Genomic DNA, 24,492 nt, shown 5'->3' on the forward strand with positions numbered 1-24,492 from the left:
CAAACAAATGAGCTGTGCCAAATTTAATCCAATTCGGATCATAAATGCGACCTGTACTTTGTTTACAATTTAACATGGACAGACAGACGCACGGACGGACATGCATAAATCAGCTCGGAAAGTGATTCTATGCATATTCTCAAAAGGAACCATGGGTCTATCTCGATTATTTTTGCCTGTTACAAACATATGCACAAAGACATAATACCCTGTACCACAGTGTGGTGAAGGGTATAAATATGTTTTGACCCAGCACATGTGTAGATTTAACGAACTATTCTTTATTTTTACACACCACAGGCATGGATTTTGTAAAAAATAGTTGTATATTTTTATATTTATATTTTTTGATCCGTGGTTTTAAACAAAATATTTTCTTTTGACACATACATGCTTAAATACATGCTTCATTAATTTTTTTAATATTATTTTTAAATTTATTTTTTTTAATAATAATTTTTTTTTGTATCTGCCAAAAGTTTGAACTAATTTGGATTTTTGGAAACTTAAAAGAAAATGTTGCAATTTACCTATTTTTAGCAACACCACCCTAGTAACACCAATCCACATTGTACAAATTATGCAATAATAAAAAAAAAATCACATTCACGTGTATTAAACACTTTATGTTATAAAATTCAAAATCATTAAAAAAATTTCCAAAATTAACCAAATATTTATTTTAGAAGAATTACATTGGAAAAATAACAAACCAGAAGCCATCACTCCCCCTACACCACGCAACACAAAACAAAAGTGAAGTGAAGTGAAGCAGCTAACAAGCGTGACGTCGATTACGCACAGCGGTCATCCAGTCATCCAGCTTGATTGGCTGGATCAACAAACAGGTAAGTTGGACGCATCAGCTGAGTTTCCGACCTACGAAAACGCCAAAGAAAGCCAACCTTCAAATGACTGCTCTACAATCTGAATCGACATAAAGGAACAACAACAAACAACCTCAAATTTGTATGTCATTAAAAAATGAAATGGAAATTGTTTTTCGTCAATTTTTCGTTTGCGTTAACTGGTAATTGTTGTTGTTCTTTAGGTCTGCGCACAAGAAGCAGAAGAAGAAATTATAACGCGCTTTAATAACTTTTTAGCACTTTGCTCGAGAAGAAGAAGAAAAAACCAAAAAATGTTGAAAACACGATTTTTGTTTGTGGCTCAAATGAAATGATTTACATACAAACATACCGGCAGAAAGACAGACACACATTTAACACACTCCACATTCGGTTATGGATGGGCACTAAATTTAATACCGGCTAGCTAACTAGCTACCGGCTGCGACGATATAGTTGGTAGTGGTGGTCTATCTGGACTAGGTTGGCTGACTCGTCTTCATGTCTTCGACGTATGTTTGGATGTGTGTGGCTGACCGCTGGTGTCCATGTGTAACACTTTTTCTCACTGTGAAATGTTGTTTATTTGTTTATTTTTTTAATATCGAAATGAAATTTTTCGTTTAACAATCGCTTCATTTGAAATGTTCCAGTCATTTGTGGCGCTGAGCGCAAGCGCACTGCAACGGAAGTAAAACGAAAAAAAATATTATCGCCAGGAATAAAAAAACGAAACGAACGGTCGAAGCGAAGCGAGCTATCTTCGGTGTTGTCGTCGTCGGTTAAGCGAGGAGGATAACGTAATAATTTACCGCGAAAATTGCCAAACTAACGAATTAATCAAAATGAAAAATTATAATTACGGTTTATTTGCATTGCTGCTGTTTGGTTTTGTGTCGTTTTCCGAAGGTACGAAAGAAAATGAAAATTGTATTTTAATAAAGGAAATACATACAAATAAAAGTATTTTAATACAAATTTGAAAAACAAAATATAAAAAAAAACTAATGGAAAATCTTTAAAATACGCACTTAAAAAATAAACATCAAAAGGAAAATGTGGATTAAAAGTGATTAAAATTAATTATGTATACAATTGAGAATGATGGTGTAATAACACAAACTTGTAAATATTAATTATTAAAACATATATATTGAAAATTAAAAAAATATTAAAATTGAAATTAAAAAGTGACCAATACAAATAGAAGATTTACAATGGAACATAAAATCCGAAAAGAGGATTCATACATAACAATTGTATGTAAAATAATGTTTTATTTGACGGATCCAAACGTGTGAAACTCGACACCACTATCAATCGGCTGAAGGAGGATTATACCTTTTGAGAAGGGATTGAGTTAAAAAATCTGAACTATAAATTTAAAAATATATGAAATATTGTGTTTTTTATTATTATAGTGTTAGTGTTTAAAACTTTTTGTGGAAATTTGTTAGTTTTCAGACCACAAAATTGTTTTATCCTGATTTTAAATAATTGGCGGGATTTCAACTACAATTTTGAAATACTAAATCACATAATAATTTATATAAACTTTTACACCATCAACAAAATCTCTTATAAAGACGCGATTAAACAAATAGCTACATATAATTTCTGTTTCTTGACCTTCTAGTAAACAAATAGCAGATTCATGCAGTTACGAATCAGATTATTGAGTTGAGAAAATTAAATACTAAATTAAATAATATTTTTTCAGAATAGAAGACGTGAATTTGTATACCCTACATAAATATGTTGTCAGGGTATTATAGCTTGGTGTATCCCCAAGAGTTAGTAACGCCGCGAAATATTGGTCCTAGACCCACCTTTAAGTATGCCGATCGTCATATCTCCACTAGCTGAGTCAATCTAGACATGTGTGTCCGTCCGTCTATCCATTATAATTTGTAAACACGATACAGGCCAGAGTTATGGACCAATCTTCACGAAATTTTGCATGTAGGATGGGTTCTGGCCAGTGAAGACCCTTATTGTTTTTAGTAAGGATCGGTTAATATTTAGGGGATGAAATGGACCATATACTTAATTTTTGTTTATTTTTCTGGTCGCTCCAGAGGCCGCAATTATGGTCCAAACATTGCAAATTTTTACATGGAGAAGGGGATCGGGCCAAAGAATAAGCATGCCTCAATATTTAGCAGGTCAAATAGACCCTGACTTTTGTGTACAAAATTACAAAATTTGTATTATATAGCGCTGATAGCTTTGGTCAATGACAACGCCCATAATTTTCGGTGATGATCTGAAAATAATTTTGGGAAGAAGTGGACCGTAAACTTAATTTTTTGTGTTTTATCGAGTCGATAGGCCAAAATTGAAAGCCGGGAATCGAGACAAGTAATTAGAAGGGCTGTATAGAATATTAGTAATATTTGTTGACCTCTAGTCGGTTAAGAGGGTGCAAATATTGCGAAATGTTGCCCACGCTCAGAATATAGAACCACAGAAAGTTAGATTGTCGTGGAAGTTGTGTAGGGCACCATATGGTCGGCCCCGTCCGAATATACTGTTCCGCATATTGGTTTTATTTTATTTTTTTGATCCAACATGTTTGGAATTTTTTTATTTATTTTTTTGCATCTACAATATGTTTTTTCAAAAAATAAGACACATAGATTTTGTAAACGTTTTTTTACACATTTTGGCACCCAACAAAAATTATTTGGCGCCCAACACATGCTAAGATTTTAAAATTTGCTCATTAGAAAGTTAAATTCCGAATTAAAGATACCCTGAATGGAAAACTGGATGTGGAACTTCAGTACACCTCCCTCCAAGAACTCTGGTATACATCCACTACGGTAGAAAACTGCGGTAGAAAACTATGTCAAAGAATTGTTAGTTTTCCAAAAATATTTTTATTTTCACTTCTTCAGTTCATTGTGTTCCTTGTTTTTTTTTTTTTTTTTTTTTTTTTTGTCTCTGGAGTATAAAAGTGGGTCCATGTCTCATCAACAGTTATGAAACGACGCTTAAAATCAATTTTATCTCGGTTAAAACAATCCAAAAAATCTTGAGAAATGTTCATTCTTATGCATTTTTCATCGACTATTAGCAAATGCGGCGCCCATCTTGCAGAAAGCTTTTTCAATCTTTAGTTCTTCGTGCAAAATTAAATGGACTCGATCATTTGAGATGCCCAGGATATTAGCAATTTCACGCACTTTGGCGATATTTTCTGTTGTTTTTGCTATTTTTGGGCGTCCACTACGTGGTCCATCTTCAATGTTTGTACGACCATGTTTAAATTCAGCAACCCAATTTAATGTTGCATATGAAGGAGCACGTTCAACTAACACATTCACTATATCATTGTGACTTTCTTGTCCCGATAAATTGCTGATGCGTCTTTTTTGAAGACCTGTTTCTATTTGAAGGAGTTGCCAGATCGAAACAAAATTTAAAATGTGTTATAACAGAGATGGATGTTTCCAAAACACTTAACTTTTTTCTGTTTATACCGCGCTTTATGTGGTAGCTAAGAACTTTCCGAAGTTTCGTATAAAGAGGTCTAGGCAAAATTGCATGTTAATCGAACAAAAGTGTGAATTTTTGTTCACCATCTTGAGATTGGACGAAAATATATAATTGAGCTACATATATTTTAAACTGAGCCAATTCACACCAATGTTGATAGGGTTCGTCATTAGTCTAAACAAATTTAAAATGCAAAATTACATCTCATTTGAATGACCAAAACGATCCGAACAGTCGTTCCATCGTCGTTTTCAAAGAAGTAAGTTCCAATCAAGAGGAAACACTTTTATTATAAAAGAATAAAGGAGAACGGCGTCCAAAATCATGACTCTGATATTCCTTTAAAAATTGACATTTCATACAAAGCCAACATAACAGGCCAGGTCTGAATCCTCGAATCCAATTATTATGATTCTCAGAAACCCAAATACGACACTTATGATTATTCACATACTCACCGATTGAGAAATATGAGTCATCGCTGAAGAAATATTTGTCCGAAAAAATTCCGTTCACCTCCTATTGTTCAAGCATTCATTCCACATATCTACGACGTTGTGTATGGTCAACTTGTTTCAGTTTTTGCGTGACATTCCTAACATCTAGTCTTGAGGCCTTGAATTTTTTTTTTTAAATCCACGCCTCTGATAGGTTTAAAAAAATAATCTTTAAAAAATCCACGCCTTTGATAGGTCTTAAAAACTATTCTTTAAAAATCCACGGCAATTTAAGGTCTTGAAAAAAATTTTTGTTTTTAAATTTACGCCAAGTTGAGGTCTTCAACAAATATTCTTTAAAAAATCCACGCCTCTTATATGCCTTGAAAAAACGTTAACGAATGCAAGCCTCTGATATGATTTATGGACTATTAATTATATAGTGTGGGAGGTACAAAAGGGTCAAAATTTTACAAAACTGTAAATATAATTTGAAGCGAATTGAATAAACGATTTAATTCATTCATTTGCACATCGTAATATTTTATGAATCCTACTTTAATTTCGAAGAAGGGGTCTTTCCGCTCTACATAAAGGTGGCGCCCAACTAGTATATATTAGAGATAAATTCATTGGCGTTTATGTCATGTTCTGACGGGCATCCGAACAACGTAGTTCGCTCTCAGAATTACGTACATGAATTAACCCGTTCATACAACACTATTCTTAATTCATGTCATCAGAGTTTTTTTATTTCAAACCTTTTGTTTCTTGTTTTACACAACAATTTTAACATATTTGAGTGAATCACATATGGATCTAAATAGAAAAAATAATTCTCTTTCTCCTGACTATTGGTCTGTTCCCGTGCTGCAAGAATCTACGAGTTTTTACTATTTTTTCCGATATCATAAAGGAAAAAAGTGTTATCGTAGTAAAAAATAGTAGATTCTTGCATTACGGGAACAGACCATATAATATCAACCCCTATCTCTTTACTTTTAATTCATGTTTTCCATTTTTCCTGAAAATATTGTTGTTTTCGATACATTTTTATATTTTCTCACCTCAAATGTCACATTTAAAAATTTTGGAGAATTTTTGTTTGGGTTTCCCCACTTTTGTCTCTCGTTTTGTACGCTAATTAGAACAAAGGGGAAAGAAATGCATATTGCATCATGTAGACAACAAAATTTACATCCATCTGCATATATAAAAACTAGAATTTTGTTTACTTTTCATTCATCATTTTCAATTTTACTGAAAAAGTTTGAAAATTTTAAAAAAATCTTCATGCTGTCAAAATTAATTTATTTTCGATAAATTCTCTCAATTGTGAGAGATGGGACAAAATTCTTGGTGATTCAGAGAGTGATTCGAATTGAACAACGTATAGAAGTAGGTGTTCGCTCAGACAATTTTGTATGGGGAACTAAGTAATTACTTCATAATTAAGGGTCGAAAACGAATGAGAGAGCGAAGAACGCTCGTCTGTACATGGCATTATGCTTGGTAATGTTTGAGCGGCCAATGTGGACATAATAACGTGTGCTGCTGTGGGAACTTCAAAATGAATCACGCTATATTTGAGTGAAATTGGTGATCTGTATTCGGTTTTATAATCTTTCCAAGACCCATTCGACTGCAACAATATCCATTGTCAACTTCCACTTCACATAAAGGTGGCGCCCAAATAGTAAATGTTGGAGATTAATTTCTTTATCAGATACTTTTCAAAATTCCAAATTACTACTAATGCTCAAGCAGCCAATTGTGGAGGTTTTAAAGTGTGTTGACGGGATACGGCAGACCAACAATACCGATTGTACCCTTTAAATACCTATCTTATTCTTGTCCATTCTAACATCCATTAATGCAGAGACCAACATATGTAATGCGGGAACTTATGCCCTTTTGCAACCACGAAAACGATATACAAGTAAATTATTCGGTATCCGAAAATAAACGACTGCAAAGGGAGGCCTTGTAGATTACAACAATTTTTGTATTTCAATATATATCCGAAATTCGCAAAACATTTCAAATTCTAATTCACATTGTTTCTGAATTCTTCTCTTTATTTTCAGGCAAACCATGTCCGGGGAAAACACGACCACATAAAACCCGCTGCGATGCCTATTACAAATGTACCGAAATAACGGAACAAAAACATGTCTGGGTGCCGGCTAAATGCGAAGAAGGGCTGATCTATGAACACGCATTGGGCGTGTGTGTTCTGCCAGCCGATGATTGGGAATGTGGTCTGAATGCTACAAATGAAGTGACTCCCAAAACCCCACCACGCACGAAACAAAGCACATCGAATCGAAATAGAGATGCGGATTTTTATGTTGTCACCAATGCTAAAGAAGAATTCGAAGGCGAACATAAAAATGATAAATACGATGATGGCAAAGTGGAAATTGTCATAGGTTCGGGTGTGAGCAGTGAGGAGGAGGGAGATGGCCGAGATGAACTCTATGATGGTAGTGGTAATGGTGCTAATGGTGAACTTGTCGAATTGGATGATTTGATACATGTGGAAAATCGTGAGGGAAATGATGAGGTGGTTATGATTAAGGAAAAAGAGCCAGAGGGTGGAGAGGAAGGAAATAAGCAGGAAGTGATTATGGATATGGAGAAAAAAGAGGAACTGAGTGAGGTATTGCAGACGATAAAAACCAAGGCGGAAATTGGCCAACCCTCAAGTAATATTGATCCCAATTTGACGGCCCATTTGCAGAGATTGTCACAATTGGTGGAAGGCCTGAAGCAGACCTATCAAAATGGTGAAACCCCTACGAAAGATTTAAGGCCGGATCAATTGAATGCCTTTTTGGCCCATTTCAATATTAAAAATAAAGTTGACACCGTGGAGGGGAATGCTGGGGAAAAGGATGAAATTGTCCCGGTAATTGTGGGAGCGACAAACAAGACCTCAAGTGGCAAAAAGGAAGGGACAAAGAAATTAAATCCCGAAACCAAGGTGGTGCTAAGCAATATTATACCGAAACGCTATTCAAATCTGCAACATTCCGCAGGTGAGGGAGGTTATTCCAATTCCCAAATTGTGGTAAATCGACCCGAGGGAGCGGTATTGTTTGCCTTACCACCATCGTCGTCCTCCTCTTCACAGGGAGAAAATCATTTCATAGAACGTCCTGAATATTCCTCAGACAATTCTCCAAAGATTTCCGAGGACACCTTGAAGACCGTCTTGGAACTGTCGAAGCAAATGATTGCCTCTCAAAATATACCCAGTGTTATACGCAATCCTGCCTATTATCCTCCGCCCATTATGCAACCTATTGTTCTGACCCAAAGTCCATTTTCAGATTATTATGGAGCCAGGCCGCCGCCTCTACATCATGAGGACAATTCCGAAGATGGTGGTGGAGGATATTCAAGTGTTTTTAGTACCGATCATCATTATCACTCGTACAAGGGTCACAAGAAGCCTGGCAAGAAACCACACGACAGCTCACCCACAACAATCATTCACAATAATGTCATACCGCTGCATTTAACATCGTCGGGAGGTGGATCCTCTGTGGATAAATTGGATAGTTACGGGCAAAGTTTAAATTTATATCCACCAATTGATTCGCAGGAGGAAAGGCCCGATCATCTAGTGGATGGTTATTCGGGTAACAGTGGTAAACCGGTTTATGAAAATAATAAATATACGATACGTACCACCCGCAGACCTTCGGGTACAACAACTACAGCTACGCCCTCAAATTATGGTCATACCATAAGGCCTAATGATTTCCATCCCACTTCACATACCTTTAATAAATATTTTACACCCAGCGAACATCTGAATAATCACAATGTGAATAATATTTTCCAGACTACAGATAATTATGGAAATTTATTGCCACAGGGGGGACGCCCATCGTCTCAGCAATCGCAATCAGGCTCCTCTTCCTATACAGATGAAGATAATGGTAATAACTATGGCGCCCAATATCCCAGTGGCAATTCAAATCAGGATTATGGACAACAGATGTTTACCGAGGATCATGTCCAGCAACATCAACCCCAATATCCGAATACCGTCGATGAGGATGATGCCGATATGATAACCTATAGTTTTGGTAACCCAAAGCCCTCGCATACCGATGCTAATCTGCAAATGCAACAATATCCGGCCTCACAATCGGTATTCAGCACAAACAACAACAATCATTATATGCCAAGGCCCTCGGGATCCTCATCTTCAAATAATATGATGTTCAATCCCTCGGGAAATTCCTATAACCCATCATCACAATCATCGGCGAACTCCTACAACCCTTTGACATCCCTATCCCTAACATCATCCTCATCAGCCGCACAAACTTCCTCAAATGCCTATAATCCATTATCCTCACTTGCCTCGTACGGCAGCAGCAACAAATTTCCAATATCCTCTTCGAACTCCCACAAAGGTGGCGCCCAACTAGTCAATATTGGTGGCAATTTCATTAGTGTTGATGCTTTCCAAAATTCCATATTACCCCTGATGGGTGGTAATGCACAAGCGGCCAATGTGGAGGTCATTACCTGTGCCGCCGGGGTACGGCAACCCAATAGCACCGATTGTACCCGCTACTATGTGTGCAGCAAAAAAGATGGCAAGGTTTTATCCTATTCCTGTCCCCCCTACACAGCTTTTAATGCCGAGACCCGCATTTGTGATGCCCGCACTTATGCCATGTGCAATCCCGAAAACGATCTACAACCCAACTATTCGGTAAACGAAAATAAACGCCTGCAAATGGAGGCCCTAAAAGCCATGCAAGAGGCTAAACGTAAACAGGCCATGCAACAACAACAAATGCAACAGCAGCAACAACAATTGGCCAGCATCCTACAACAATACACGATGCAGCAGAATTCTCCCTCGGCCATGGCCATGGGAAATAATAACCAAATGCTAAATACCGGTTACTCACCACCCACGGGAACCAGTGATGAGCAAAATATGCTGCAATCATTTATGCAACAACAGCAGCAGCAACAACAACAAAACTCGTTATCCCTAATGCCCAGCACCACGGCCCGGCCACAACAACTAACTCCAACAAAAACCAAAAAACGCAAATACTATTGCAAGGAAGGTGATAAAATACCCGATCAAACCTCAATTAGCAGCTATTTTGTTTGCTATAAAAATGCCCAAGGCCAAATGAAGGGCCACAAAATGACCTGCTCGAAGGGATTGCTGTTCTGTCCCAAAACCACCATGTGTACCTTGCCATCGAAATGTTCATAAGCTATGCAATTCTATACTCTTGCTATTCTCCTGCCTGCCCCCATAATGCGTCCAATTGATTTTATTTTTACTTGGCCGTTACTTTTGTAGTATTATAATTTTAGTTATTAAGTAAGTCAATTTATTATTTATTTATTAAATTATTTATTTATTTTATAATTTAAGTTAATTTTTATTTATTCGAAATAAAATACGACGACAAAGAAAATAATACGAATGTAAATGAAAAATTGATTTTGAATTTTATTGACTAGCCAATGTCCAAGACGCAGATCGGCCCATAGATCTTCCGGATAATTTTTCTCTCAAAAACTCCAACTTGCGTAACTACCCATGCTTCAGATCCATATAACAGCACGGGTAGTATTAGCTTCTTATAGAGTGTGAGTTTGTTCTGGCAAAAGGTGGCCTTGCATTTGAGTTGCTTACTTAGACTATAGTAGAATCTGTTGGCCAACACTATCCTTCTTCGAATTTCAAAATTGGATCATTTGCTTTATTTACGGCGGTACCGAGATATATAAAATCGTTCACTATCTGGAAGCTGTGGGTTTCAAGTTCCACAGTTGGTCCGAGTCTACTGGACATCTTGCGCGTTGATACCATCAGCTCGGTCTTCTTGCCATTTACTGCCAGTCCCACTTTGGAAGACTCCTTCTCAATTCGTTCAAAGGTGGCTGTTACCGTTCGCAATGTTCGACCCATTATGTCGATGCCGTCTGCGTAGGCGAGTAACATATGCTGTTTGGTGTACAGAGAGCCATTTCTGTTCATATTTGCATCTCGTATGACATTTTCCAGCAGAATGGAAAACAAGTCACACAACAAACTGTCACCTTGTCTGAATACTCGTTCGGTATTGAAGGGCTTCGAGAGGTCCTTTCCGACATAAACTGCTGACCTTGTTCCACCCAAAGTTATTTTGCATAGCCATATTAATTTGGCAGGAATACCGAAAGCAGATATGGCTTTAAATACCTCTAAACGGATAGGGCTGTCGAACGTGGTTTTATAGTCGACGAATAGGTGGATGGTGTCGATGTGTTTGTCGTTGGTCTTTTCCAGGATTTGGCGCAGAGTGGAAATCTGGTAATGGTGGATTCCCAGGTCTGAAGCCGCATTGGTGTGGTCCAACAATGTCATTGACCATTGGCTTCAGTCGTTCACACAGCACACTCTATAGTTTGCAGGTTTCCATCTTCGTCTCTACAGGAGGATGTGCCTGCGCCAAAGCCTTCGGTTTGGTGTTTTACTCGTTGGTAAAATTTCCGGACTTCATTCTGACTTCTGTACATCTCGATTTGCTCGCGCTCACGTTTTTCATGTTCTTTCTTCTTTTTTCTGAAAATACGTTTCTCCTCTCTCCTTTTCTTCCGATACGCTGCGTTTTTTGCCTCAGTAGCATTACGACACTCCTGATCGTACCACAGATTTCTTGATAGTGGGTTTTGGTACCCAAGTGTTGCTTTTGCTGCAGTTTGTAGGGAGTTGGCAATTCTCTGCCATTGTTCTTCTATATTATTATCGGGGCAAGGAGTGCTTTCGTCAAGCAGTTGGGTAAGTTAGCCGAGGTAGGCTTCTGCTACCTGTTGTGTTTGCATCTTTTCGACGTCGGGTTTCCGTGTTACATTAGATTGCACCTTTGGTGCTACATTAAGACGAGTGCTAACCTTGGCTGCTACAAGGTAGTGGTCCGAATCGATATTCGCTCCTCGGATCGATCGAACGTCTAAAACACTGGATGAATGCATTTCGTCTATCGAGATGCTTGAACCTGGTGTTGCTAACTACCATGTTTTTGATGCCGCGAACCAACCTCGTGCGATGTCTGCTGTTTCTTCATGGAAGCTGAATTTCCGACGCTGGGGCCAAAACTATTTTACCTTCCGATTTTTGCATTAAAATCAGCAGATTTTGACCAAAGCAGCGGTCATACGCTGTTTCTAGGCGCTCGTAAAATATGTCTTTAGTCTGTTCATCTTTGTCTTCGGACGGAGCATGGGCGCATATGAGACTGATGTAGAAGAACTTCGCTTTTATACGGATTATTACAATTCCCTCATCTACTGGAGTGAATCTGGAGACGAGGTCTTTTATTCTCCTGTTAACCATAAATCGGCAGCCAAATTCATGTCTTGTTTCATGGCAGCTATAATACAGGGCGTAATCATCTGATTACTTACGCCAGTCCCTTTCCATCGCATTCCCTGTAAGGCAATAATATCGGCTTCGTACTTCTTGAGTACATCCGCCAAAGCGAAGACTGGGCCTCTTCTCTAAAAACTGCGCACATTACAAATGTAGATTCACCGGTCGTGGTCCTTTATACGTTTGCGGCGGTCGTCAACATTAGGGGGGTTTGGTTTTTTCTTTGCTTTTTCATAGTAAGAGTTCTTATGGGTGAACTCGCGGCACATATCAGCTCACTATTCCCACGGGTGATAAAATAGTTACCCCAGGTGTGACCGCGGGGAGGTCAGTGCCTGGGCTTCGCCATGTTAAAGCCACCCAAGATGTTTGATATAGACCATCTAATTTTGGTGATAGACATGATCTTAGGTACATTTAGGTGCACCCGATGTGGCCATGGAAGGCACATAATTTCGATAATTATGGCGCCAAATTTCCCAGTGGCAATTTAAATCATGATTATGGACAACCGATATTTACCGTGGATCATCTACATCAACCTCAATATCCGAATGGTAAATAGTTTTGGTCACTCAAAGCCCTCGCATGTAGATGGTAATCTATCGTGGTAATCACCGAATATATGTAACATGACAAGTATTATCCCATTGCCAAAAACGGACTGATAAGGATTTGGTGTTACTCCTGCTGCCAAAGAAAATCATACAGCCTTAACCAGACAAGACCTGCCGAGCGGACAATTCTTCTGACATTGCATCTGTCCATAGCCTTCGATCTGGACAAGTTTATAAACTAAATCCTGAACCCTACATTGCCTGAAGTCATATGTTGAGTTTCGGAGGTAAAACGTCGGAAGATAAAAATGGTCGTCCCACATCATAGGCAAAGGAAATGAAAAGGAAACTTAACATTATCAGAAGTAGGACAATTCAAACGGTGAAGAAAGCAACAATACTTGGGGGGTCATCTTTGATAGCCTACTGACATTCTCCAGGCACGTGGAAACAAAAGTACAGAAGCGTAATAAGGTGCTCAAAGGTTATGACTACCTATAAAGCTATAAATAAGCCAGTCTTTAACTATACTGCTCCGTCTTTAACTATACTTCTTCGTTTACCAGCGATCTTCAAAGGATAATGCTACGAACAGCACAACTAATGTAATTCGAACCGCCACCGGATTTGTTCAGATGACGAGTACGAATCATCTACATGAAGAAGCAAGGATACAAGGATACTAACATAACGTATTGCTCACCAGACTGTTCCTGGTTCAGAATCCATATTCTCAACACATTTGAAAGGACATCAGGGGATATAGCAACGACTAACTGGAAGTCATTCCATCCGACATCGAACGATAGTCACTGTCAATATCTCTTATAACTCAGACAGTCAAGGCAGCTGTCAACGATCATGAGCCAAATAGTGTCATTTGTTGTCAAGCACCAACAAACGAACGAAGCTGAGATGCCCTGCCCAGAAGAACTAGAACCATTCTAGCGTAACTTCGGTTAGTCATCTTAAACTCACCATCGATCTATGGCTGATACCAGTAGATGTGGCATCCCAATTATAATATAGTAGTTCAGGAAGTACATCAGACGATATATCAACGATATGCTGGAAGTCTGATATCTAGCCAGTCGATTTCAGACATCGCTGAGAATTGTTCAACAGTCGCCAAAGCTGAGATGCCCCTGACCAGAAGAACAGCAGCTTTGCAGCTTTGTTCAGGATGCTCAGTCATCCAACACTCATATCAAGCGAGAAGTGACGAGATCGAAGGCATTCCTCCGAATTCATGCAGGGCCCGTACTATATATATTTATTTCAACTCGGGGGGTTGCGTCTCATCGATCTGTGTATGAGACCAGTACAAGAGGCGACGTCCAGGGAGACAAGCTAGATTACAGGTCAACAAGGGAGACCAGCTGATTATCGATACCTCTCAAGTTTGCTGTCAAAATGCATTATTGTGAATTGACTTCCATTATGAAAACGTAAACAAATTCGAAATTTTTGACATTAGACTTGAGAAAAAACAGCTGTTTTCCGATTTCGATTGCTATCTTGGTGACCTTATTAATAGATCTTGGTATATCCTTTCTATTTTTCTTTTTCGATTAATCGTTTATCGATTTATTTCTCCTCAAATCCATTTTCGATCTTTAGAACCCTCTAACTCTCGATGATTTTGTTTTGCTAACCACTTTTATTTACTTCTTATCTTCCATCCATTATTCGTATAAAAATACATAAGTCGACCTACTTCTCCCTAACTCTGTGTTTGCATTATTTTCTTATTGGAAAATTTGTTGTTTGGAGGAAAAATGTCCCAAATTGCCGAGACGAATCTTACTGACCAGTTGGACAATGAGGAAGTCCGTGAGATACTCAAAAACACTACCGATCTCCGGCAGTATTCACGACAAATCGAAAAAGAATTCAAAGAGGTGGAGAACAAGAGTATCGAAGACTACATCAAGGAATCGCAAAACATTGCTGCCCTTCACAACCAGATTGGAGAATGTGACGATGTCCTCGAACGTATGGAGAATATGTTGATGAATTTCCAAAGTGTCCTCAGCAATATAAGTACGGAAATAACACAGCTGCAAAAGAAGAGTGTCGCCATGTCGGTACAATTGACAAATCGTCAATCGGTTAAGGCCCAGCTGTCACAATTCATTGAAGACATGGCGGTGTCGGAGGAAATGATAATGTCCATTATGGAGACGCCAGTGACGGAAAAGGAATTCGAAAAACAATTGAACATTTTAAATCATAAGCTATCGCTGGTCAAAGAGTTGAGTTTTAAAGAATCCAAAGCCACTGCAGATGTGGCAGATGTTTTGCATAAATTGCGGCTGAAGGCTATGTCGAAAATTCGTCAATATATGCTGGAGCAAATTTATAAGTTCCGGCGACCCATGACAAACTATCAGATACCACAGAATGCTATGTTGAAACATAAATTCTTCTTTGAATTTGTGTTGTCTAATGAGCGGCAGGTGGCCCAGGAGATATGTAATGAGTATATCGATACGATGAGTAAGATCTATTATAGTTATTTTAAGGTGAGAGGTTGTTGGGATTGGAGTGTGGGGGATTTTTTTATTAATTCTTGTTTTTTTATTGCAGAGCTATTCATCCCGCCTGGCTGGTTTGAAATTTGAAGAATCCTGTACTAAAGATGATTTAATGGGAATTGAAGATAATGTCTCGAAGGGCCTGTTTGCCAAGACTACCAGTTTGAAACATAAGAGTACAATTTTCACCATTGGCAAGCGAGGTGATATTCTGAATCAACAGCTAGAGGCTCCCATTATTGTTCCGCACGCTCAAATGAAAAATAGGGTAAGTACACAAATTAAAAAAAACTACTCCCCGTAGATGGGGAGCATGTCTTGTGTGGACAGGACCCTTAAAAATTACTTTTTAAAAAATCCACGCCTTGTGCGGATTGGTCCCTTAAATTTTTTTTAAATGCACGCCTTATGCGGATTGGTCCCTTAATTTTTTTTTTAAATCCACGCCTTGTGCGGATTGGTCCCTTAAAAAATATTTTTTAAAAAATCCACGCCTTGTGCGGATTGGTCAATTAAAAAATATTTTTAAAAAAATCCACGCCATGTGCGGATTGGTCCTTTAAAAAATATTTTTAAAAAAATCCACGCCATGTGCGGATTGGTCCTTTAAAAATATTTTTTAAAAAATCCACGCCTTGTGCGGATTGGTCCCTTAAAAAAATATTTTTTTTTTAAAAATCCACGCCTTGTGCGGATTGGTCCCTAAAAAAAAATATTTTTTAAAAAATCCACGCCTTGTGCGGATTGGTCCCTTAAAAAAATATTTTTTTAAAAAATCCACGCCTTGTGCGGATTGGTCCCTAAAAAAAATATTTTTTAAAAAATCCACGCCTTGTGCGGATTGGTCCCTAAAAAAAATATTTTTTAAAAAATCCACGCCTTGTGCCGATTGGTCCCTTAAAATATATTTTTTAAAAAATCCACGCCTTGTGCGGATTGGTCCCTTAAAAAATATTTTTTTAAAAATCCACGCCTTGTGCGGATTGGTCCCTTAAAAATATTTTTTAAAAAAATCCACGCCTTGTGCCGATTGGTCCCTTAAAATATATTTTTTAAAAAATCCACGCCTTGTGCCGATTGGTCCCTTAAAATATATTTTTTAAAAAATCCACGCCTTGTGCCGATTGGTCCCTTAAAATATATTTTTTAAAAAATCCACGCCTTGTGCGGATTGGTCCCTTAAAAAATATTTTTTAAAAAATTCACGCCTTTTGCGGATTGGTCCCTTAAAAAATATTTTTTAAAAAATCCATGCCTTGTGCGGATAAAACCCTTAAAAATTACTTTTTAAAAAATCCACGCCTTGTGTGTATCCCTTAAAAAAATATTTTTTTTTAAATCGAAGATTGAGGACCATGAAAATATTTTTTTGAAATTCAAATGTCTTCTTTTTTATTTGATAGTACACCTTTGAGGCACTTTTCCGTTCCGAACAATACGCCCTCGTTGATAATGCCTGTCGTGAATATTTATTCGTAACGGAATTCTTTATGGTACGTGGTGCCCAAGCCCAGGATCTCTTCAATCAAATTATGGGCAAAACCTTGACATTGATGATTGTAAGTTTCTGAATTGAATTGAAACCAAAATTTAAGCCATTAACACCGACCATTACTTTTAGAAAAATTTGGAAACCAGTATTCAAGATTGCTTCGATACCATAGCTATGTTCCTCTGTATCCAATTAATATTCCGCTATCAATTGATGTGCCACAAACGATGTGTACCTGCATTGGATAAGTAAGGCCCCAAATATTATTTCAAAACATTTTTTTTAATTCCGATTTTTTCTCTTGCAGATATTGGGATTCATTGCAGGCGGTATTTTGGCCCAGGTTTGAACATGTATTCCGTTTGAATATACAAAGTATACGAGATTGTGATCCAACAAAATTTAGCAAAGAAATGGGACCGCACTATGTAAGTAGACTTTGAGGGTATTTGAGGCAGTAATGGATATCTAAAAAAATCTAAATCGAATGGTCCTTATTTTATCTCAGTTACCCTTGATTTTACCACCTCTACAAGTTCCTAACAAAATTTTTTTTCCATTTTTCCAGATAACCCGCCGCTATGCTGAATTCTCTGCAGCCATAGTGGGCATCTCAGAACATTTTCCCAATGAATTGGTTAGTCGCCTCCTGCTCGAGCTACAAAATGAAGTTGAATGCTTTATTCTACGTATGGCTGCCATATTTCCCAATCGTAAAGAACAGCTAATCTATTTAATAAATAATTATGATCTCGTCCTGGGTGTCCTTATGGAACATACACGTGATAACTCCAAAGAAGCATCAGCATTCCGGGAACAATTAAATGCTCGCAGCGCCGAATATGTTGAAGAAATTATTGCACCGCATTTTGGTGGTATTATACAATTTGTTAAAGAATGTGAACCACTGTATGAAAAGGAACAACTTGAAGAGATCCGAAAACAGGAACGTAGAAGTTTGGCATTGGTTGCTAGTTTTTCATCAAGTTGGAAAAAATCCCTAGAAGAATTAAATCGTGAAGTATTATTATCATTCCCCTCGCTACTGACCGGGTCACAGTTATTGCAATTGGCCTTGGCTAGTTTAGTGCAATATTATCATCGTTTCCATAAACTACTGACACCAAATGCCCGTGCCCAATTGACAAATATCCATGTGGTTATGGTTGAGATGAAAAAATATAAATGTAATTATTAAGATATACACAATTATTTTTTATTATTCCCTCCTCCCTTATTATAAATTATTCCATTAGTTTGTTAATCCCCATATTTTATATACAAATAATAAATTAAGTTGTAGAAATTTACACACGTCTATATATTCCAAATATTAATAAAATTTATTAAGATTATAACATAATTATAATTTGTGTTGCGTTAAGTGGATTTTCGTTTAATTTTTATTTGTATTGATTTTTAGCTTAGTCCTCATCTTCGAACATCATCTCTACCAAGTCTTTATTGGAACAACGTTCACCATCCAAACGTTGAGGTGATTTCCAACGCAATAATGTTGGCAAGAAGATCAAATGTGTGTTGGGATCCTTGCGGAATGGGCAATTTAAATCCTTCCAACTGTAAATAAATAAAGGAGGTAGATATAGAGGTTAGTGTCATAATTCAGGGAAAGAACATTAAATCAATTAGTTGAAGATTCTTGCAGGTTCGGGAACAGAGCAATGCGAGTATAAAATATTTAGAAATTTAGATCCGATCTCCGATTTTTACATTGACCCAGTATTCTTAAATGGCTTCCTCATCTATATCAATATGAACACAATTCAACCCTGCTTGATAGGCATGTTAATGTACCGTCGGAAATAGGAGACATGTAGATTTGAGATCGACACTCTACCTTTAACTCCGATACGAATTGAGGTGCCTACACCACCCTGATCTCAATTCTGCCGTCTAGCGACTTGAGAACCTTATTACTCCGCTGTCATCCGCGTATGTTACGATTTTATGCCGTCCAGTGGGTGTGGAATTCCAGAAATGTAGAGTTTAAATAGGTCTGAAGATATGCGTGGAAATGGCATACAAATCTGTGGTTGTGCTGTGATGCTTCCGGAATCCGTGTTGATGACCAGGAACTGAATAGCATTGACGAATGCTAGGGAGTAGCAATTCCTCAGGAGTCTTAGCTACTGGGGACAAAAGTGAGATCGTCCAGTATCATTCACTTTTGCTTGTTTCCTTTTCTGGCTTCATTCAGTAAATTGTGAACTATTAGGGTGGCTAACGAAAAATTGAGGTCTTTGGTCAGGTTGTTGCCTTCCAAAAGGTGACTATTTACCGGGGGTTGTCTCAATCCCGGATCGGACCAGAAGAATCCGAAGCAAACATTTCGGATAATGTAGCTTCCCTATTAAAAAATGACAGGAACGAAGGTGGACCCAACATTTTCAATATTTTGAAGTATATAATGTTTTTGTGTCCATTGGACAATTTTAATTGCATTCGAGGGAGTTGAGGATAAAGTCAACCCCTAACCTCTCTCATCATCAAACTAAGAATTGTCGTAAGTAATATTTGGGGCTGTAAATAACATTATAGCCACCATAGTACACGGCCACCATAGCTTAAAAAACATAGTGACGAGATATATTTTTGTCGTTTTGTTTTGGAATACATATGAGTCCATTTTTGAAGGTCAGGTGGTACATATTGATAAAACTGCAATGGAATGTTGGTATACATGCAACACAAATTCCTATGGGAGTAATAAGCTATCAATTTTAAAACTGCACATATGACTCAGATTATATAGATTAATTCTATTAATGCTTATTTGTTATTATATTTCCTGATATTTTTGAGCGCTAATTTGTTGTTATAACACCAACCTTGAAAGACAAGGTGACACTCAACAAATTTAAAGGCATAATAAATATTCCATAAAATCAATTTTAGGGATTGTAAATAATCGCCACAACAAATAATAACCGGAGATAGGTCTTTCGAATTCCGTTTATCTGTTACAAATGTTGTTAACAACACTCTTAAAAGCCTTTTCGAAAATTTAATTTGTCATGGTTATCAGACAATTTTCAGTTTTTGCTGAAATGGTCATAAAAACCGAAATACGCTAGATGATTTGTAAATAAGTTTATGAACAACACAAAATACTACATTTCCCCGGTTTCCGCTTGCCATTCCCTTGCCACCTTAATCTACCATCTGAACCACTCACTATCTATTCGGCTTTATCAACAAAACAACAACATTATTCATAAAAGGAACTAATTGAAATACATAATTAATTAGTTTTAATTGTTACTACTTACTAGCTACGTTCACCAACATCAACGTGTACAAAATGTGATTTCTCAGGAGCTTTTTCCAGGGCATCATGAATCACCGGTTCAGCTGGGAATTACAAAACAAACAAAATGAATAAACATACATCAACATGATTGATTGCCATCAAGGTAATTCATAACGACTCGCCCACTCCCTGCACATACCTTTTACACAATAAGGACACCAACTGTTACCCGATTCATCTTTACCACCGGAAAATAAAACATGTATCGGCTGGCCAGAACCTTCTAGTTCGCCCACCAATTTGATGAACTCTTCATAACCTTTAACATTGTGTTGAACAACCATGATTGGTTTATTTGTTGTTGTTTGAATTTGATTTTGTGTTCGATTAATCCGTGTTGTTGTTGTCGTCGAATACAATTGACGTTGTGATATTTTATAAATATCACCGACTAGTTGCCTTATGAAACGCGTTTTGGCGAAATTTCTAAACGAACGTCCGGTATTTATGAAGTGCTGCAGTAATTTGCTCAGAACCGTCTCGCAGCGCAACTAATGTGTTCAATGCAATATGTTCATTGGAAGGAAGTGTATATATGTGTGAACTAGTTACGGTTGGCTCATTTTGTTGCTTAGGCTTCTTTCGTTGAACTTATGATTCAATGGTTTTTCAAATATGAATTGATATGTTGTCGCATTGCCAACTCTCAAAAGCTCTTTATTGTGAATAGCTGATGACGATATGGGCCGTAACAAGGTAGATATACAAGGTAGCCGCATCGGCGAATTTCTACAACAAACATCGGTTGTTGTATTTTGATATGTCAAAAATATTTTGCCAAAACAAACAGATTGACAAGATTTTTTTACACAAATTCTTGTAGAAAATATTAATAAAAGTATTGCCAAAAAAGCTCTTCGAAATTCGGAGATTTTCATTCATAATTTTGTTTTTTAATTTTTTGGTTCAACATTACAACAACATTTTTGACATTTATTTGTCCAACAGCTGGGCCGATGCGGCTACCTTATTAAATATACCTTGGGCCGTAATAAGGTCTACGAGGGATAAATAAATCGTCAGTCTATTATAATGGGTAGAATTTTTAATATGTTATCAGATTTATTTATTAAAAAATATTCTTACAGGCGTAGATACATATATTAAAAGTGTTTTCTTTAGGGTCTTATAGAGGAGTGGATTTATTAAAAATGTTTTCTTTAGGGTCTTATAGAGATGTGGATTTATTAAAAATGTTTTCTTTAGGGTCTTATAGAGGCGTGGGTTTATAAAAAAAAAAATTAGGGTCTTGTAGAGGAGTGGATTTATTAATTTGTTTATTGTCTTATAAAGGCGTGGATTTATTAAACAGTTTTTCTTTAGTGTCTTATAAAGGCGTGGATTTATTAAACAGTTTTTCTTTAGTGTCTTATAAAGGAGTGGATTTATTAAACAGTTTTTCTTTAGTGTCTTATAAAGGCGTGGATTTATTAAACAGTTTTTCTTTAGTGTCTTATAAAGGCGTGGATTTATTAAACAGTTTTTCTTTAGTGTCTTATAAAGGAGTGGATTTATTAAACAGTTTTTCTTTAGTGTCTTATAAAGGCGTGGATTTATTAAACAGTTTTTCTTTAGTGTCTTATAAAGGCGTGGATTTATTAAACAGTTTTTCTTTAGTGTCTTATAAAGGCGTGGATTTATTAAACAGTTTTTCTTTAGTGTCTTATAAAGGCGTGGATTTATTAAACAGTTTTTCTTTAGTGTCTTATAAAGGCGTGGATTTATTAAATCTAATCAAGGAATGTATTTCTTAAAAATGTTGTTTATGGTCTAACCAAAGCATGGATTTATTAAAAATATTTTCTTCAGGTCTTTTAGAGGCCTGTAGTTTTTAGCAATGTTTTCTTTAGGGTCTTATAGAGGCGTTGCTTTATTAAAAATGCTTTCTTAAGGTCTAAAGGCGTGGATTATATAATTAATATGTTTTCAGGGTCATGAGAAGGCGTGGATTATTTAAAGAATACTTTTTCAGTGTCTAACCAAGTCGTGAATTATTTAAAGAATAGTTTTTCAGGGTCATAAGAAGGTGTGGATTATTTAAAGAATAGTTTTCCAGGGTTATAAGAAGGCGTGGATTATTTAATGAATAGTTTTTCAGGGTCATCAGAAGGCGCAGATTATTTAATGAATATTTTTTCAGGGTCATAAGAAGGCGTGGATTATTTAGAGAATAGTTTTTCAGGGTCATAAGAAGGTGTAAATCATCTAAAGAATTGTTTTTCAGGGTCATAAGAAGGTGTGGATTATTTAAAGAATATTTTTTCAGGGTCATCAGAAGGTGTGGATTATTTAATGAATAGTTTTTCAGGGTCATAAGAAGTGGTGGATTATTTAGAGAATAGTTTTTCAGAGCCATAAAAAGGCGTGAATTTATTAATTTAAAGAATACTTTTTCGGGGCCATAAAAAGTCGTGAATTTATAAATTTAAAGAATAGTTTTTCAGGGTAATAAAAAGGCGTGGATTCATTAATTTAAATAGTAGGTTTTCAGGGTCATAAAAAGTCGTGAATTCATTAATTTAAAGAGTAGGGTTTCAGGGTCATAAAAAGGCGTGGATTCATTAATTTAAAGAGTAGGTTTTTTTGATTCATTTTCAGAAAAAAATTACATATATTTAGCATATTTTATTAATTTACATGATATATACATACTTATATTTTTATACAAAATAAAACCACTTTTACATTATTTACTTCAATAATAACCGTTTTTCAACTTAATATCTACATTTCTTATTCATCATCTTCGAAAACCATTTCGACCAAATCCTTTTTGGAGCAGCGATCACTGTCGACACGTTTCTGTGTATTCCATCGCATAAGTGTCGGTACCCAAACTAAATGTGTTTTGGGATCTTTGCGGAACGGATTGTTCGGATCTTTCCAACTAAAAAAAAAAATAAATAGAGAAGAATAATGAATTTAATATACATTCTAATAAAAGTGAATACCGAAAATATAGGAGCTTTATCATTGGAACAGGAACAAGTAGAGGTTACAGAAATCAGGATCAATTATTAAGCGAATAGGCGAATAGGGGGTTTTGTTAAATACTGATGAACATATTCCCTCTCGTGTTGCCAACTTAACGGGTATCAGCTGTTCAGCAACTGAATTCAATTAAAATAAATTTGTCAATTACTCGAAATAATCTTCGGAGATACATTAAATATATTCATGTTCATAATATCAATATTTGGCTGTCTGTTGAAATCACTATAAAGATTTTAAATTTTAAACAGAAATTGGTGGTACCTTTAGGATGTTTGGCATTATAAATAGGATATTTCCGTCCGTTCTGTTATAGTTCCCATATAACGCTAACCCCATTATTCGGACTTTTTGAGGATATTGGGCACGGTTTGCAATCAAATTCACTTTAATTTGGTATTTTGGGTTATAAATGGATAACAAAATAGCCTAACACATTGGTCAACTCTTTAGAGTAGCCTCTGTATAGCAATAGCTCCCAAATTTCTGTACTTTTTTTGGGAGTTTGGGCTTGCTTTTCAACCAAATAGGCTTTAATTTTATATTTTGGATTCTTCTTGGGTGTCGAATCTTTCTATCAAAAGTTATCAACACCAGTCACCGAGTTGGCATAGCTTAACCGAAGTGTCTGTTTCGTTTGGTATTGCGTTTTCTTCTGGAATCCCCGATCGATTTTAGATATTTTGAATTTCCAACTCATTTACTTTCCACAATTCATATTTTTTTTGCTGTTGAACCCGACGATATGGTTTCCGATAATTTTAATTAAACTCGCGACGGTACCTATTAGCAAAATATTGATTCCCGCTTACTTCTGTATCTCGCTTACTAGCTTGCCGATAATAACTTACTAGCTTCTTTCGCCCACAATTACATGAATAAAATGGGAATCTGACGGTGCCTTCGATAGAGCCTCATGGACAACTGGTTCCGCTGTACAGAAAAAAAATACATTTGATAAAGTCCTATATATTGAACGATGTTCTACCTTACCTGTAACACAATAGGGACACCAGCTTTCACCATTTTCATCTTTACCACCGGAAAAGAGAACAAATATCGGTTTGCCCGATTGTTCCAATTCACCGACTAATTTCTTAAATTCATCATAACCCTGAACGTCGTGTTCAATTACCATTGTCGTGGAGATCGACTGTTGTACTTTTCAAGACTTCTACTGATGTACTAAAATAGAAATTCTTATTACTAGAATTATTAACTATATTGTGGTATATTTACCAAAATAAACAATAAGAGATTAGAAAGTTCGTCGCTACTGATAAGATGCAGACGACTGTTGCTGCAAATCAGATACAATTAACATATGTTGTGATCGTATTATCAGATGTTATCTTTTTATAACATGTACACAGAGAGAAAATGTGGAAAT

General features: G+C 36.6%; 4 protein-coding genes across 4 annotated transcripts; 2 read left to right on the forward strand and 2 right to left on the reverse strand.

Moving 5' to 3' along the window:
• The first annotated feature begins 1,693 nt into the window (after positions 1-1,693).
• On the forward strand, positions 1,694-10,046 carry LOC133338361 (uncharacterized). The gene is made up of 6 exons (XM_061546538.1): positions 1,694-1,757; positions 6,874-7,409; positions 7,458-8,195; positions 8,253-8,392; positions 8,441-9,090; positions 9,172-10,046. Exons 1-6 carry the CDS (start codon positions 1,694-1,696, stop codon positions 10,044-10,046), a joined length of 3,003 nt encoding a protein of 1,000 aa, XP_061402522.1.
• Positions 10,047-14,529: 4,483 nt separating this feature from the next.
• Positions 14,530-17,980, forward strand: LOC133338358 (vacuolar protein sorting-associated protein 52 homolog). The gene is made up of 6 exons (XM_061546535.1): positions 14,530-15,276; positions 15,341-15,556; positions 16,692-16,847; positions 16,910-17,028; positions 17,088-17,208; positions 17,349-17,980. The coding sequence occupies exons 1-6, from the start codon at positions 14,530-14,532 to the stop codon at positions 17,976-17,978; spliced, it is 1,989 nt and encodes a 662-aa protein (XP_061402519.1). The 3' UTR covers positions 17,979-17,980.
• A 216-nt stretch (positions 17,981-18,196) lies between these two features.
• Positions 18,197-20,407, reverse strand: LOC133338357 (thioredoxin domain-containing protein 17-like). Its single transcript, XM_061546534.1, has 3 exons — positions 20,251-20,407; positions 20,071-20,152; positions 18,197-18,358 (listed from the first exon to the last, which is right to left on the reverse strand). The coding sequence occupies exons 1-3, from the start codon at positions 20,393-20,395 to the stop codon at positions 18,205-18,207; spliced, it is 381 nt and encodes a 126-aa protein (XP_061402518.1). The 5' UTR covers positions 20,396-20,407; the 3' UTR covers positions 18,197-18,204.
• Positions 20,408-22,844: 2,437 nt separating this feature from the next.
• LOC133338352 (thioredoxin domain-containing protein 17-like) lies at positions 22,845-24,240 on the reverse strand. Its single transcript, XM_061546529.1, has 3 exons — positions 24,096-24,240; positions 23,954-24,035; positions 22,845-22,998 (listed from the first exon to the last, which is right to left on the reverse strand). Exons 1-3 carry the CDS (start codon positions 24,238-24,240, stop codon positions 22,845-22,847), a joined length of 381 nt encoding a protein of 126 aa, XP_061402513.1.
• Positions 24,241-24,492: the final 252 nt, after the last annotated feature.

Source organism: Musca vetustissima, unplaced genomic scaffold, assembly GCF_032173495.1.
Source record: "Musca vetustissima isolate MV318-11 ecotype Yass unplaced genomic scaffold, APGP_CSIRO_Mvet_v1 utg14244, whole genome shotgun sequence".
Classification (NCBI taxonomy): domain Eukaryota; kingdom Metazoa; phylum Arthropoda; class Insecta; order Diptera; family Muscidae; genus Musca; species Musca vetustissima.

What these genes read in the sequence shown, in the direction of transcription:
- LOC133338361 (XM_061546538.1), top strand. Translation starts at nt 1,694, where the DNA reads ATGAAAAATTATAATTACGGTTTATTTGCATTGCTGCTGTTTGGTTTT. An exon ending in AGGAAGGAAATAAGCAGGAA is followed by an intron (nt 7,410 to 7,457) that starts GTGATTATGGAT and finishes GAGGTATTGCAG; the next exon opens with ACGATAAAAACCAAGGCGGA. An exon ending in GAACTCCTACAACCCTTTGA is followed by an intron (nt 9,091 to 9,171) that starts CATCCCTATCCC and finishes CACTTGCCTCGT; the next exon opens with ACGGCAGCAGCAACAAATTT.
- LOC133338358 (XM_061546535.1), top strand. Translation starts at nt 14,530, where the DNA reads ATGTCCCAAATTGCCGAGACGAATCTTACTGACCAGTTGGACAATGAG. An exon ending in AAACCTTGACATTGATGATT is followed by an intron (nt 16,848 to 16,909) that starts GTAAGTTTCTGA and finishes CATTACTTTTAG; the next exon opens with AAAAATTTGGAAACCAGTAT. An exon ending in AAGAAATGGGACCGCACTAT is followed by an intron (nt 17,209 to 17,348) that starts GTAAGTAGACTT and finishes CCATTTTTCCAG; the next exon opens with ATAACCCGCCGCTATGCTGA.
- LOC133338357 (XM_061546534.1), bottom strand. Translation starts at nt 20,395, where the DNA reads ATGGTTGTTCAACACAATGTTAAAGGTTATGAAGAGTTCATCAAATTG. An exon ending in GTGTCCTTATTGTGTAAAAG is followed by an intron (nt 20,153 to 20,250) that starts GTATGTGCAGGG and finishes TGTAATTCCCAG; the next exon opens with CTGAACCGGTGATTCATGAT. An exon ending in GATGTTGGTGAACGTAGCTA is followed by an intron (nt 18,359 to 20,070) that starts GTAAGTAGTAAC and finishes ATTTATTTACAG; the next exon opens with TTGGAAGGATTTAAATTGCC.
- LOC133338352 (XM_061546529.1), bottom strand. Translation starts at nt 24,240, where the DNA reads ATGGTAATTGAACACGACGTTCAGGGTTATGATGAATTTAAGAAATTA. An exon ending in GTGTCCCTATTGTGTTACAG is followed by an intron (nt 24,036 to 24,095) that starts GTAAGGTAGAAC and finishes TTTTCTGTACAG; the next exon opens with CGGAACCAGTTGTCCATGAG. An exon ending in ATTGTGGGCGAAAGAAGCTA is followed by an intron (nt 22,999 to 23,953) that starts GTAAGTTATTAT and finishes TTTTTTTTTTAG; the next exon opens with TTGGAAAGATCCGAACAATC.